The 12,932-nt window shown below is 40.5% G+C and overlaps 1 protein-coding gene across 2 annotated transcripts in view; it reads left to right on the top strand.

Annotated features, from left to right (window-relative positions):
* Window positions 1-12,932, top strand: part of STS (steroid sulfatase) — a 307,980-nt gene that overhangs the window by 191,256 nt on the left and 103,792 nt on the right. For both annotated transcript variants that reach the window (XM_089652895.1, XM_089652894.1), the window contains 2 exons: window positions 7,893-8,030; window positions 12,452-12,611. In XM_089652895.1, coding sequence (XP_089509021.1) covers window positions 7,893-8,030; window positions 12,452-12,611 — 298 coding nt within the window. The remainder of the gene's footprint in view (window positions 1-7,892; window positions 8,031-12,451; window positions 12,612-12,932) is intronic.

Raw genomic sequence — 12,932 nt, 5'->3', positions numbered from 1 at the left:
TGTGTCCCTCAGTAACAATTCTGTGTCCCTCAGTAACAATTCTGTGTCCCTCAGTAACAATTCTGTGTCTGTCCCTGAGTAACAATTCTGTGTCTGTCCCTGAGTAACAATTCTGTGTCCCTCAGTAACAATTCTGTGTCCCTGAGTAACAATTCTGTGTCTGTCCCTGAGTAACAATTCTGTGTCCCTGAGTAACAATTCTGTGTCCCTGAGTAACAATTCTGTGTCCCTGAGTAACAATTCTGTGTCCCTCAGTAACAATTCTGTGTCCCTCAGTAACAATTCTGTGTCTGTCCCTGAGTAACAATTCTGTGTCTGTCCCTAAGTAACAATTCTGTGTTTGTCCCTGAGTAACAATTCTGTGTCTGTCCCTGAGTAACAATTATGTGTCTTTCAGTAACAATTCTGTGTCCTTCAGTAACAATTCTGTGTCTGTCCCTGAGTAACAATTCTGTGTCCCTAAGTAACGTTTCTGTGGCCCTAAGTAACGGTTCTGTGTCCCTGAGTAACAATTCTGTGTCCCTGAGTAACAATTCTGTGTCCCTGAGTAACAATTCTGTGTCCCTCAGTAACAATTCTGTGTCCCTCAGTAACAAATCTGTGTCTGTACCTGAGTAACAATTCTGTGTCTGTCCCTGAGTAACAATTCTGTGTCTTTCCCTGAGTAACAATTATGTGTCCCTCAGTAACAATTCTGTGTCCCTCAGTAACAATTCTGTGTCTGTCCCTGAGTAACAATTCTGTGTCCCTAAGTAACGTTTCTTTGGCCCTAAGTAACGGTTCTGTGTCCCTAAGTAACGATTCTGTGGCCCTAAGTAACGTTTCTGTGGCCCTAAGTAACGTTTCTGTGGCCCTAAGTAACGAATCTGTGGCCCTAAGTAACGTTTCTGTGGCCCTAAGTAACGTTTCTGTTGCCCTAAGTAACGTTTCTGTGGCCCTATGTAACGATTCTGTGGCCCTAAGTAACGTTTCTGTGGCCCTAAGTAACGTTTCTGTGGCCCTAAGTAACGATTCTGTGGCCCTAAGTAACGTTTCTGTGTCCCTAAGTAACGATTCTGTGGCCCTAAGTAACGTTTCTGTGTCCCTAAGTAACGATTCTGTGTCCCTAAGTGACGTTTCTCTGGCCCTAAATAACGTTTCTGTGTCCCTAAGTAACGATTCTGTGGCCCTAAGTAACGTTTCTGTGTCCCTAAGTAACGATTCTGTGTCCCTAAGTAACGTTTCTCTGGCCCTAAGTAACGTTTCTGTGTCCCTAAGGCTACGTTCACACTAGCCTTGTGTGCAGGCGGCAGAGAGGCATTTGGGAAGCGTTTTTACCGCTTCCCAAACGCCTCTGCCAATTCTGCACATTACAGAACATGGTGCTGTTCTAACGGGAGCGTTTGCGTCGCGTCGCGTTGCGTCGCGGCAAAACGGACGCCTCTGGACGAGTCAGGAGGCTTTGAAGCCTCCTATTCTCGTCTATGGTGCCGCTCCGCAAACGCCCGGCCGGCGTTTGCGGTGTGGTTGCGACGCGGTTGCGGGGCGTTTGCGGAGCGGTAACACCACTCAAACTGCATTATAGGCGTTTGTGGGGCGTTATTAACGCTCGGCAAACGCCTAGCAACCGCCGCTAAACCGCGCATGCGGCGTTTGCCGAGCGTTAATAACGCTCCGCAAACGCCGGACCAACACTTGCCAAAAGCTATAGGGGCGTTTGGCAAGCGTTGGCAAAACAGCCTAGTGTGAACGAGCCCTAACTCTCTCCCTCAATACAGCCAGGTCTGCCTCTCTTGAATGACTGGAGGCAAATGGAGAATTCTAAAATGGCCGCAATTTATAGCTCGACCATTACACAGTGCTGGCTGGCTGGCTGCTGATTGGCTAATGCGATCACATGTCATGAATGAATGCATTATGGGTCAGCGCGCCTTGTCTGCGCGCCTTCCCAGAGATCCCCGCTCCGTCGCCGCACATGTCGCCGCCATTTTTGGAAAAATTTTGATTCGCGCATCCGAAGTCTGCTAATCTTCGGATTCGTCGCGAATCAAAATTTTCCTAATATTCGAAACGAATTCCACTTCGCCAAGTTCGATTCGCTCATCTCTACTGAAGAGGTTACAATTTGTCAAAGAGCACATTGACTGGCCTAAAGAGAAATGGCGCAACATTTTGTGGACTGATGAAAGTAAGATTGTTCTTTTTAGGTCTAGTGGCCGGAGACAGTTTGTCAGACGACCCCCAAACACTGAATTCAAGCCACAGTACACTGTGAAGACAGTGAAGCATGGTTGCCCAAGCATCATGATATGGGGATGTTTCTCATACTACGGTGTTCGGCCTATTTATCGCATACCAGGGATCATGGATCAGTTTGAATACATTAGAATACTTGAAGAGGTCATGCTGCCTTATGCTGAAGAGGAAATGCCCTTGAAATGGGTGTTCCAACAAGACAACGACCCCAAACACACCAGTAAACGTGAAACATCTTGGTTCCAGACCAACAAAATTGACGTTATGGAGTGGCCAGCCCAATCCCTGGATCTTAATCCAATAGAAAACTTGTGGGGTAACATCAAAAATGCAGTTTCTGAGGCAAAACCAAGAAATAGAGAAGAACTGTGGAATGTAGTCCAATCATCCTGGGCTGGAATACCTGTTCACAGGTGCCAGAAGTTGGTTGACTCCATGCAACACAGATGTGCAGCAGTTCTCAGAAACAGTGCTTATACAACTAAATATTAATTAAGTGATTCAAAGGAAAGCAAAATCTTCAAACATTTTTCAGTTTATATAGTGAATGTTTTAGTTGGTAAAGAAGAATACAAACATTGCTATTTTTTTGAACAGTCTAATATTCACTTTTCTTCAATTTTATTAGAGGAACAACACAAATTTGATATATTTTTCTTCATGTTTTGATTTGGAATAGAATGTGTAGTTTTCCCAAAGCATTTGTGCGTATGGAAATAAAAGCTATTAGAAGGATTTTGAGCTTTATTCACTTTTTTCAACACACTGCTATTATTTTGAACACAACTGTGTGTGTGTGTGTGTGTGTGTGTGTATATATATATATATATATATATATATATATATGCAAGCATTTGTAATTCTGGTGGATGCACCCCTACTAAACAAGATTTGTTTCTGCAACTGAGTGGTGCAGTTCATTCAACCCCAGCCTCTAATGACTGAGCTAGCTGATAAGGTTTTCTTTTTGCTCTTTGTTCTTATCAACATGTTCAAGAGATTGGCAGCACTATGGCAGGCCATAGATGATGCTACTTTCTTTCCTGCAACCCCGGGGAGCTATCGTTGCTAGGAGAACACAATGATTATTGGTATCAGTTATAGCTGCTGACAATCATCGCATGTAAAAATCTGACATTCTAGTTGTACCCAAGTCGTACAACAATCAAATTGGGTACAATCAGCCTGCCCATAGATTGTTTGAATCTCAGCCGGTCCCTATTGGAACTGAGCGAGATTCAGACCATCTATGGGTGGCTTAAGCAAAGGAATACAGCTTTGGCAAATTCATCTCCCTCTGCCAATCCTGCTATGCAGATGATTAAAGGAGGCTGATATCAGTAGGGATTCATGCACTTATACTAGTTTTATCTAAGATTTTTTAAAAGTCTAAATAAATGAATTAAATCATGTTTATAATAGCTGTCTGGTGTGATTTACCATGTGCAGGTTTACCTACTGAAAAAAATGTAATTCAGTAGGCTTGCCACCTGTTATCTGTTAATCAAAATATGAGTAATAAAACCGATACATAATATGCAAGATGAATTTTAGTTTAGCTAAGAACAGCATTTTTACAACAGTATTGTTCTTCTATCAATAGTATTTAGTTTGCATTCTCTGTGTGATTCCCTTGAGAGATAGTCACAGCATGACCTAGTTTTTTTCTGTATTACAAGAACTAAATACCTTTTTTATCGGTTGTCTTTCTCTGCTCATGCCAAGCATGCTGTAGGTGTTGCTGTAAATGTCACATAGTATTAGCAAAAGCTGCAACACTGGGGATTTCATGAATTAAAACAAAAATGTTAATATTGAATCATGATGAGAAAAATGTATACTAGAAAATAAAGGAAGTATCTAGAAATAGTACAGTTCCATACACCTATTTAATGACAAGTTTTAGCATTACTTACAGTAAAGCCTCTTGCACACAGGCATCATAATTTACTATGGTTTAATCAGGAACTTGTAACATTAATGTGCAAGGGGCCAAAAACTGTGTCAGGACCTGAGTAGAGTTGACTATAGGTGAGTAAAGGTGTGTAAGTGTAGACGAGTAAAATCCTTCATTATTGCCAGTATGTTGGCCCTTTGCACACGGGTGTCACAAGTTCCTGAGTAAACATCAGCAAATCATGACGCCTGTGTGCAAGGGGCCTAAACGAGTAAACGCCCATGTAAATTACTGTACTCAAATATAAAAAAGTTATTTTTTTTGTTTTATTGCTCTGTACTCAATGCTGTATTACTGATCTTTACTCAGCTGTGTGCAATGTCCTATAGACAACAATTCATCTTTTTTCGGATCAGTAAAAAAGTCAGCATTTTTTTACTCCCAAGTGCAACAGGAAAGTTAAAGAAGAACTCCAGTGTAAACAAAATTTTCAATAGTATCTCTCTCTTTATCTCTCTCTCTGTATATATAGTATACTGTGTATATATAAAAAAAAAGCCAGTAAATAGTAATAAGCAATCAACCAAAGTGTACACATGTTAATAAAGGGTTTCTTTGGACATGACCAGTTTATGCTTTCATCCCCCCCAACTATGTTCAGTGTAAATCTATACCGGTACATCTATGTAGGTAAGTATATGATATACAGAGTTAGAATTACACTAAGCAAGCATTTATATTCTAATAAGGAAGATTTCAAATTCATTTTAAACAAGCAAACCTTGGTGAAACCTGGTCCCCATTGCTGCACCCTATATTGCAGGTAAATTGTTTTTCTTATTTAAAGATGTGATTGGGCTTGACATTTATTTAACATAATGGGAAATCTTTGTTTTACTGTTATCAGGGGATCAAATATAAATACTGAAGGACAGAAAAGTTTAAGAATTTATTTAGTATATTAGGAAATAATACAGTGATCAAAAGTGTCCTTGTGCATTGTGTATCAAGAAACGTAAAAATAAATCAGTATGTGGAATCTCTTAAAAGAATGGTGTGTTAAATGCCTGACTGAAGTCACAGAAATGGATATGCAGTCAGATACTTAAGTGCTACCAAAATCCATATTCATAGTCGTACTGCCACTTTCCTATTATAACATCTGTGCAGGGAGTCTAAATGTTAGGGATCTGGGTATGACCAGAAATGTGTGGACTAACACAGGGAAACGCAGACTTCAGGTATAGTGTGAATAAGACAATGTATTAAGACTAAACAAAACATAGACGCAGTGCAAGACTAAACATAAACACAGTGCAAACAAACCAACCCAAACCTCCAACAGATAACAATAGAAACAATACTAAGCGTAGTCGGGCAGGCCGGGTCGGTAGCAAACGGGTAGGCAGGGCACAAGGAGCAGGCGGAAGAGTAGTCAGGAATAGCCGAGGTCAGGACAGGCGGAGTTCATGCAGAGTCAGGAATCGAAGCAGAATCTGGATCAGGCAGACAGGATGCAGGTACAGGGGCCCATGGGAAACATACACCAAGGCCCTGATCACAGGCCTGGCCATTCCTTAAATACACCTGTTGTAATCAGCTTCAGGTGATGGCTCATTGCAGGAGTGAGCCTCTGGTTGCTGAGAGCACCAGCTGGCCAGCCCTGGTACTGCAGCCCACAAGGCAGGTGAGTCCCACCACCACTGGCAAGTCCATTCCTGACACTAAATATGGCTGTGTAGTCCAAAAGGGACCATAGTTAGACCCAATGTTCTCATTAAACTGTAAAAGAATTGGTCTGAAGCACTCCCTTTTTCCTCTGCAATAAATACCTGGGTTAGGACACATGTGATAAGGGGTGTGGATGTTCACAATCACAAATCATAACATGAATTTGAAAGAGGAAAGAACTCTTTGTAGCAGAGGTATTTCATTTTGCTTCAGTATATGATTGAAGTGGAACAGCCAAAACCTTTGAAGGCAATTAGGCTGTGTCCCCATTGAGGAAATCCCACCTTACTTCCTGTCCCAATGACTGTTGCTACAACAACAAAGTACAATCTCTCCACTGATGGTTGCCACTGAAACAGAAAATAAGTCTTCTCAATCACTTAACAGGGGCATCTGTCATAGGGACGTCTGTCAAATGTGATATTTCCCCTCATATTGGGAAGGATTCCTCTCATCTTTTAAGAGCTGAGAAAGATTCTTTGTTCTGGAGTGTTGAAAGTTGTTGATATATTGAAATAGATTTTTGTACTAGTTACTGTAAATCAGAATGCCTATTATAACTTAGAGGAGGGTGTTGGAAGTTAGAACAATTTAGGCTAGGATAGAGGATGTCCAAGCTGAAATCCTGGATTGTTTTAAGATTGCACTTTCATCCAGCTTTGCATTACTAAATCATGTAGGGACCATTCTGTTCCAGATACTCCCCCCCCCCCCCCACTTTTTTGGCAAGGCAATTGAAATTACATAACTTCCAACCAATAAAATGCAAGCTAGAAGGGCTTAGATAGTTCAGTCATGACCACTGTAAACACACATCTTCTCTCACTAGACATTCACTAGACTTTTTCATAGTCTTTGTTTCATGTCGAGAAGTAAATTGTTAGCTTGCAAAACATGTTTTTGTGTCCAAAAATGTTGTATGTAACCTCATCTTGAATCACTTTGTCAGATTGTTTTACTCACTGCTAGCCCAAACTGCTACTCTAACCAGTCTTTTAAGTGCGTTTGTTCAATAATTCTTAAAGTGTTACTAAACTCATGTCCCTGCGTTCACTATATTGGTTCTCCCACAGTACACAGAACATGAAAATGCAATTATTTTAGTAAATATAAACTGCTAAATACTTTTTCTCATCAGCCGTATATAACAATCTTGTGACTTCTATCAGTGTCCAGCTGAGCACTGGTTATTAAGCTTGTAGGAGGAGTTTTCATTCTGCTCTGACTGTCCTATGAAGCTGCATAACTCCTGACCACCTGTCTGGACAGTGCTGATTGATGTGCTGATCACATGCACCCTCCCAAAGGAAAAGAAAAACTCTCTAGCAATACACACTAAACTAAGCATATGCAGAGTGATTCCTAGAGGTTCAGTGAAGACAGGATCAAACTTCCTTTATACACAATGCAGAGGATTAACACCTTAGGTTCCACAGTGAGTATAACAAGCATGCTTTACTGCATATACAGAATGATTTTACTGTTGTGGGCTTAGTAACACTTTAATTGTGAGTGCATCAGACGTTTGTTCCAGCACAATAAACATATAATGCAGTAAAGTAGACTTTTGGGACTCAATCTATAGTATGCTAGAATTTTACAGTATATACTGACAGCAACAAATATCATTTATACATATACAAATGAAATTTGATTATGCCTTCTGTATAATAATTAATAGTATTTTTCCACAAATGTAAACACAATTTAATATACAGATGTTAAAATGGATGACTCTAAAGCACTGCTAAATTTGCACTAAGCTAGAAGAAACCAGACTGAACATACCATCGGTAGGGTGTGCAAAGTACCATAAGCCTTAGAAACCAAACAGATTTAATCTTTGCTGTCACTTGAGTAAATTTTGATAGTAAGTTGAAATTTTCTTGACATGGTTAACTGCAATTTTATGCATTTTAATTGCAATTTGTAATTAAATGTGCCCAAGTGTGAGAGTACTACATAGTCAAGGTTTGTTGAGAATAATCAAACAATTCCCAATCAAATGATTATTTAATTTATTTGACAGGCAAGATTATTGAAGAACTGAAAAGAAATCAGCTTGAGAAGAATACATTGGTATATTTTACGTCTGATAATGGAGGACATGTAGAGGAGATTTCCTCTACTGGCGAAGTTCATGGAGGATGGAATGGAATCTACAAAGGTAATATTTTTTTTTTATAAATATATAAAATGTTCAATAATCCCAAATTCAGTTATTGAATGGAAAGTCATGCATCTTTATTTACAATAATTAGCTTACAATTGTCTTTAACAGTCCTATATAAAAGAAGAACTCTAATAGAGAAACATGATATTGAGCAGCTGAACTAGTCAAACACCTAAAACACAATTGAAAAACCAGAGCCTCTTTACCTGCCTTTTGTTTCTATCCAACCAGGGGTGGACTGACAACTCATGGGGCCCCGAGTAATAAGAGATAATGGGGTCCCCTGTGTCCCCGCCTACATGTCAGCCACACCCACACAATGCCACATCTACATATTGCAGTTCAGCTGCATAGAATGGACATTTAAATATTTACTGCAGCAAAGACTGCATGAATGTCCCCGGCTTCTTTCCGTAGAAGCCACTGGGCACTTCCAGGTTTAAAGATGGCTACCATGGGTGGGAAGTAAGTCAGAGAGGGAAGTGAAAGAGAAGGGATGAGAGAGAGGAGGGGTGAGAGAGACAGAGGAAGAGGAGTAAGAGAGAGAAAGGGATGAGAGAGGAGGGGTGAGAGAGAAAGGTGTATTTTAAATTGCGCAAACAATTTGCCATGGCTTAAAAGGGGTATGGTTAAATAGTGTTTGAGATGACTTACATGCAGAATGTGTTAATGTTAAATAGGGAATGTACAGCGTGCAGTGTATGGGTAGTATGTACAGGGAGGGGAGTGTGGAGTTCATGATAGTGGGTAGTATGTACAGGGAGAGGAGTGCGGAGTGTATAGCAGTAGGTAGTATGTACAGGGAGAGGAGTGCGGAGTGTATGGCGGTTGGTAGTATGTACAGGGAAAGGATTGCGGAGTGTAAAGCGGGGTAGTATGTGCAGGATGGTGTCAGTAGATCTGTATTTTTATTATTATTGTTTTTTACAATTTTATAATTTTTTTTTTAAATGTAATGTTTTTATTATTTTCATTATTTTTTCAAAATGCTTTTGGGTGGTCAGTGGATGGTGTCAGTAGAGCAACGGCATGGGTGTCAGTTTTTTTTTTTTTTAATTACTATTTAATTTTTTAAATTATTTTTTACAATTTATTTTTGTATTAATTTTTTTCACAATGGTTTTGTGGGGGCAGTGGACAGTGTCAGTAGGGAGTGAACAGGGAGCACTAGTTATGTTGGGCTGTAAATAGATTGGGATGAATAAACAGATGAATAAACAGAACCTGTACCCCCTTATATGAGGAGGAAAGAAGGAAGGGAGGGAGGGAATGGATGGAGGAAGGGAAGGAAGTAAAGGAAGGAGGGGAGGAAGGAAGGGGGAAAAGTGAGGGAATGGATGGATGGAGGAAGGAAGGAATGAAGGAAGGGGAGTGAGGGAAGGAGGGAAGAAAGGGGAGGGAGGGAAGGAAGGAATTAAGGAAGGAAGGAGGGAATGGATGGAGGAAGGAAGGGAATGAAAGGAGGGGAGGGAGGAAAGAATGAAGGAAGGGGATGAAGGAGGGCAGGGAAGGAAAAAAAGGGAGGGCAGGAATGGATAAAGGAAGTAAGGATGGAAGGGGAGGGAGGAAAGAGAGGGAGAAAGAAAGGAGGGGAAGAAAGAAGAAAGGGTAGGAACAAAGGTGGGGAGGGAAGGACTCATGTGGATGGTACCTGGTTTACCGGCACATTCAGAATCATCACAGAGCTGCAATCTGATCTGGACACAATTTCCCCACACAATCTCTTCGGACTGGAGTGTGGGCGGGGACAGGGGTGGTGGGGAGTGTGGGCAGGGACAGGGGAGGCAGAGCAGATCTGGGCTCTCTCCTCTGCTCTGCCATTGGTGTGGTGGATGGGGAGAGGGGCTGGGCAAATTGAGGTATCAGAGAGGGAGCTGAGTAGCACACAGGGGGAATGGGATGGCTAAGCAGCACACGGGAGGCCAAGAAGGGAAATTTGATGCACAGTCAGGGATGATCGGTGCAGCGGTAGGAACAGTGACAAGCACTGATCTCCCTGTATGGCTTTCAATGAAGCAGCTGAAAGCTATTTCTCCTCTCCCTCGCGGCTTTCAGCTGCTTTATTGAAAGCCATACAGGGAGATTGGTGCTTGTCACTGTCCCCACCGCTGCATCACCGATTTTGCTCCTGATACATTTCATCCGTGGGTGCAGGGTGTGTGTATTGAACACCCTGCACTCATGGATGATACGTCACTGCCTCTCACCTTCCTACTGCCCACCAGCTCCATCACCAGCAGCTGGTACAAAGCACTACCACTGGCCAGGACCTCAACTCACTCAAAGGTGAGCTACTTCCAGGATCTGAGACTGCCACCTCCTCCACTCCCCACATTGTCACCGGACAGTGAGCCTCTCACGGGGCCCCCTACTGACCCTGGGCCCTCGGGCAATGCCCGAATGGTCAGTCTGCCCTTGTATCCAACCTATCCTTATGCATATGTGATAGTCCTGGACCATTAAAAGTGAAAATTGGTTCAGATGGATCTACCATAAAGTGATTATTCCTTCAAAGAAGTAGATTTGTTCTTGAAATATAGTATAGATGGACCCTGTTCTGGTCCTAGGCTGCTACCTTTCTGATAGCAATAGAGGAAGTGCTCCATAGATGACAAATTCTTGGATGTGTACTGAGAAGTGCCTGGTTCAAAACTGCATTTCACTTGCAGGTCTTTTAATGGTTAAGATCATTAAATACAGCCAACATCCTTTAGGGAAAAAAGCCCCCCCCCCCTTTCAGGGCTCAAATAGTTTAAGTTAATAAAATCATGACATACTGCTCTAGGGGAACTGTGTTAAAGCTTGATGAAGGCTAATATCTCCTGATGACACTAAAGGCAATCAGCTGAGCTTGGTGATTTACATAAACCTCACAGAGAGCAAATCTATGGCAGTGACCTGACTTTTCTTTACTGTGGCAAATCAATGCAACTAGCTCACCTCCCTGCCCTTGACTGTGAGTGGAAAGTGATGGAGAAGAAGCAGACTGATGAACTGATTCTTCTGCTTTCTATTCCTATGAACATATTGCATATGAGCCCAAATACACACAGCAGTCTGTATGCTTTTGTGCAAGAGATGACAAATACCGATATGAAAAAAGATTTACATACGTATGCTGGTAGAAGATGTACGTACATTCAACAATTTCTGTTCAATACATAACTGCAGAATTTAAATATTTACATAGTTCCCTGGCATTTACCTTTAACTGTTTTCAACATATTTTTTTTGCAAAAAACAATGGACACATTTCCAGAAAGCTTACAATTATGTAACTTTCCACTGCTTCACTATATTGTGATAATTGGCAGCACAGGTTTTTGTTCCTGTACAAACCTCTGCAGCTATTACAAGCTGAAGAGGAGGAGAGGTTATGCATAGGTCTCATTTTTTTATTGTTACACATGTACTTGATGATTACATCCATGGAGATTGCACAAACACAAAATGTCATTGCATAGAATTTGCTCTCAGAATTAGCTTTATAGTAAATAATGGGACGTTGGTCGAGTGCATATATATATATATATTTGAATATGAACATTTTTTTCCCTTTCTTCTGTATGTGTTATTATGTCCTCTGGGCTAACTTTCTACCAAAATATTGTTTTAATGCTATTTAAGTAGACATGGGAAGGACATTTAATTCAGCATATGCAGGTTTTATTTAATAAAACTGTCACACAAAGCAATGATGACGATGCAAATGTAGTTATCCATGACAACCAATATAAAGTCACTTGTGTTTTTGACTATAGTTAACTGCAATTTGATTAGTTGCTATGGTTACTTTACTTGTCCCACTATTATTACTGTTTAGACTGCTTCACATAATAATAGTAATGAGGCTATTTCTTTTCCTGCACTTTAAGTTATAATGCAGATTAGGTTGAATGTTTAAATGTAAGTAAAGTGTGTTCGGCTGAAAGTAGATATGTGCTTTTCATTTTTATTTCATCTATTTTCACATCCCAATTCTGCTGATTTCCTGCAGCTTCTTTGTAACCACTTCCTGTCTACATGTACTGGCTCTAGTGTGGGCTGCACATCATTGCTCTGGGTTGGATTTCTAATGGTAACAGGGGATCATTCCTGTACAATGTGTGTTGGCATGGCTGTTTTTGAAGTCCAGATGTGTGTTTCAGGGTGACAACTCCTGTGGACAACTAGAAAACAATTGTCATACCATAACAGGAACTGAGCCTTTCTGAACCATTCTGTCCGAAAGTAACATTCTGAATAAATCACCAGATATAATTTTAATGAAAGCTGCACATTTAAAATAATTGAAAACAGCTTTCAAAAATAAAATATCTTGTTATCTAAGATTTTTTCAAACTTATATAGGATTTGTTAATTGGTTTTGAATCTACTTCAAGTGTAATGTAATACGATCTATAAATATGTTCAAGGAGGAAAAGCTACATGCTGGGAAGGGGGAATACGTGTCCCGGGACTTATTCAATGGCCTGGAGTTGTAGAAGCTGGAACTATTATTAATGAACCAACAAGCAACATGGATATTTTCCCTACAATTGTTAAACTTTCTGGATCAATTGTTCCTCAAGACAGGTATTTTTTTTATAATTTATGTATAGACTTCCCTAGATCACATTTCTTTCTCTTTGAACTGTCTCTGTTTGGATTCCCCCCCCCCAAAAAAAGTAAATGGAAGTATATTATTTAATCTGATCTCCTGAAACGAACAAACTTATGCAATAAGAAAAAAAGAGATAACCCTTACTAATCAGAATTTATATTTTTTTAACATAATAAAGGGATAAATGATTGATTGCTAAGGTTACTGGACTTCGCTAGGTGAGGAATTTCTATGCTGCCTGGCATGCAGGAGTGCTATCTTCTGCATAGCTGCAAGCATGTGAAAATAGTTAG

The sequence above is a fragment of the Staurois parvus genome, unplaced genomic scaffold (genome assembly GCF_062004578.1).
Source record: "Staurois parvus isolate SC_StPar_1 unplaced genomic scaffold, SC_StPar_1.0 ptg000695l, whole genome shotgun sequence".
NCBI classification, from domain to species: Eukaryota; Metazoa; Chordata; class Amphibia; order Anura; family Ranidae; genus Staurois; species Staurois parvus.
This window is presented reverse-complemented; position numbering and strand designations above follow the sequence as displayed.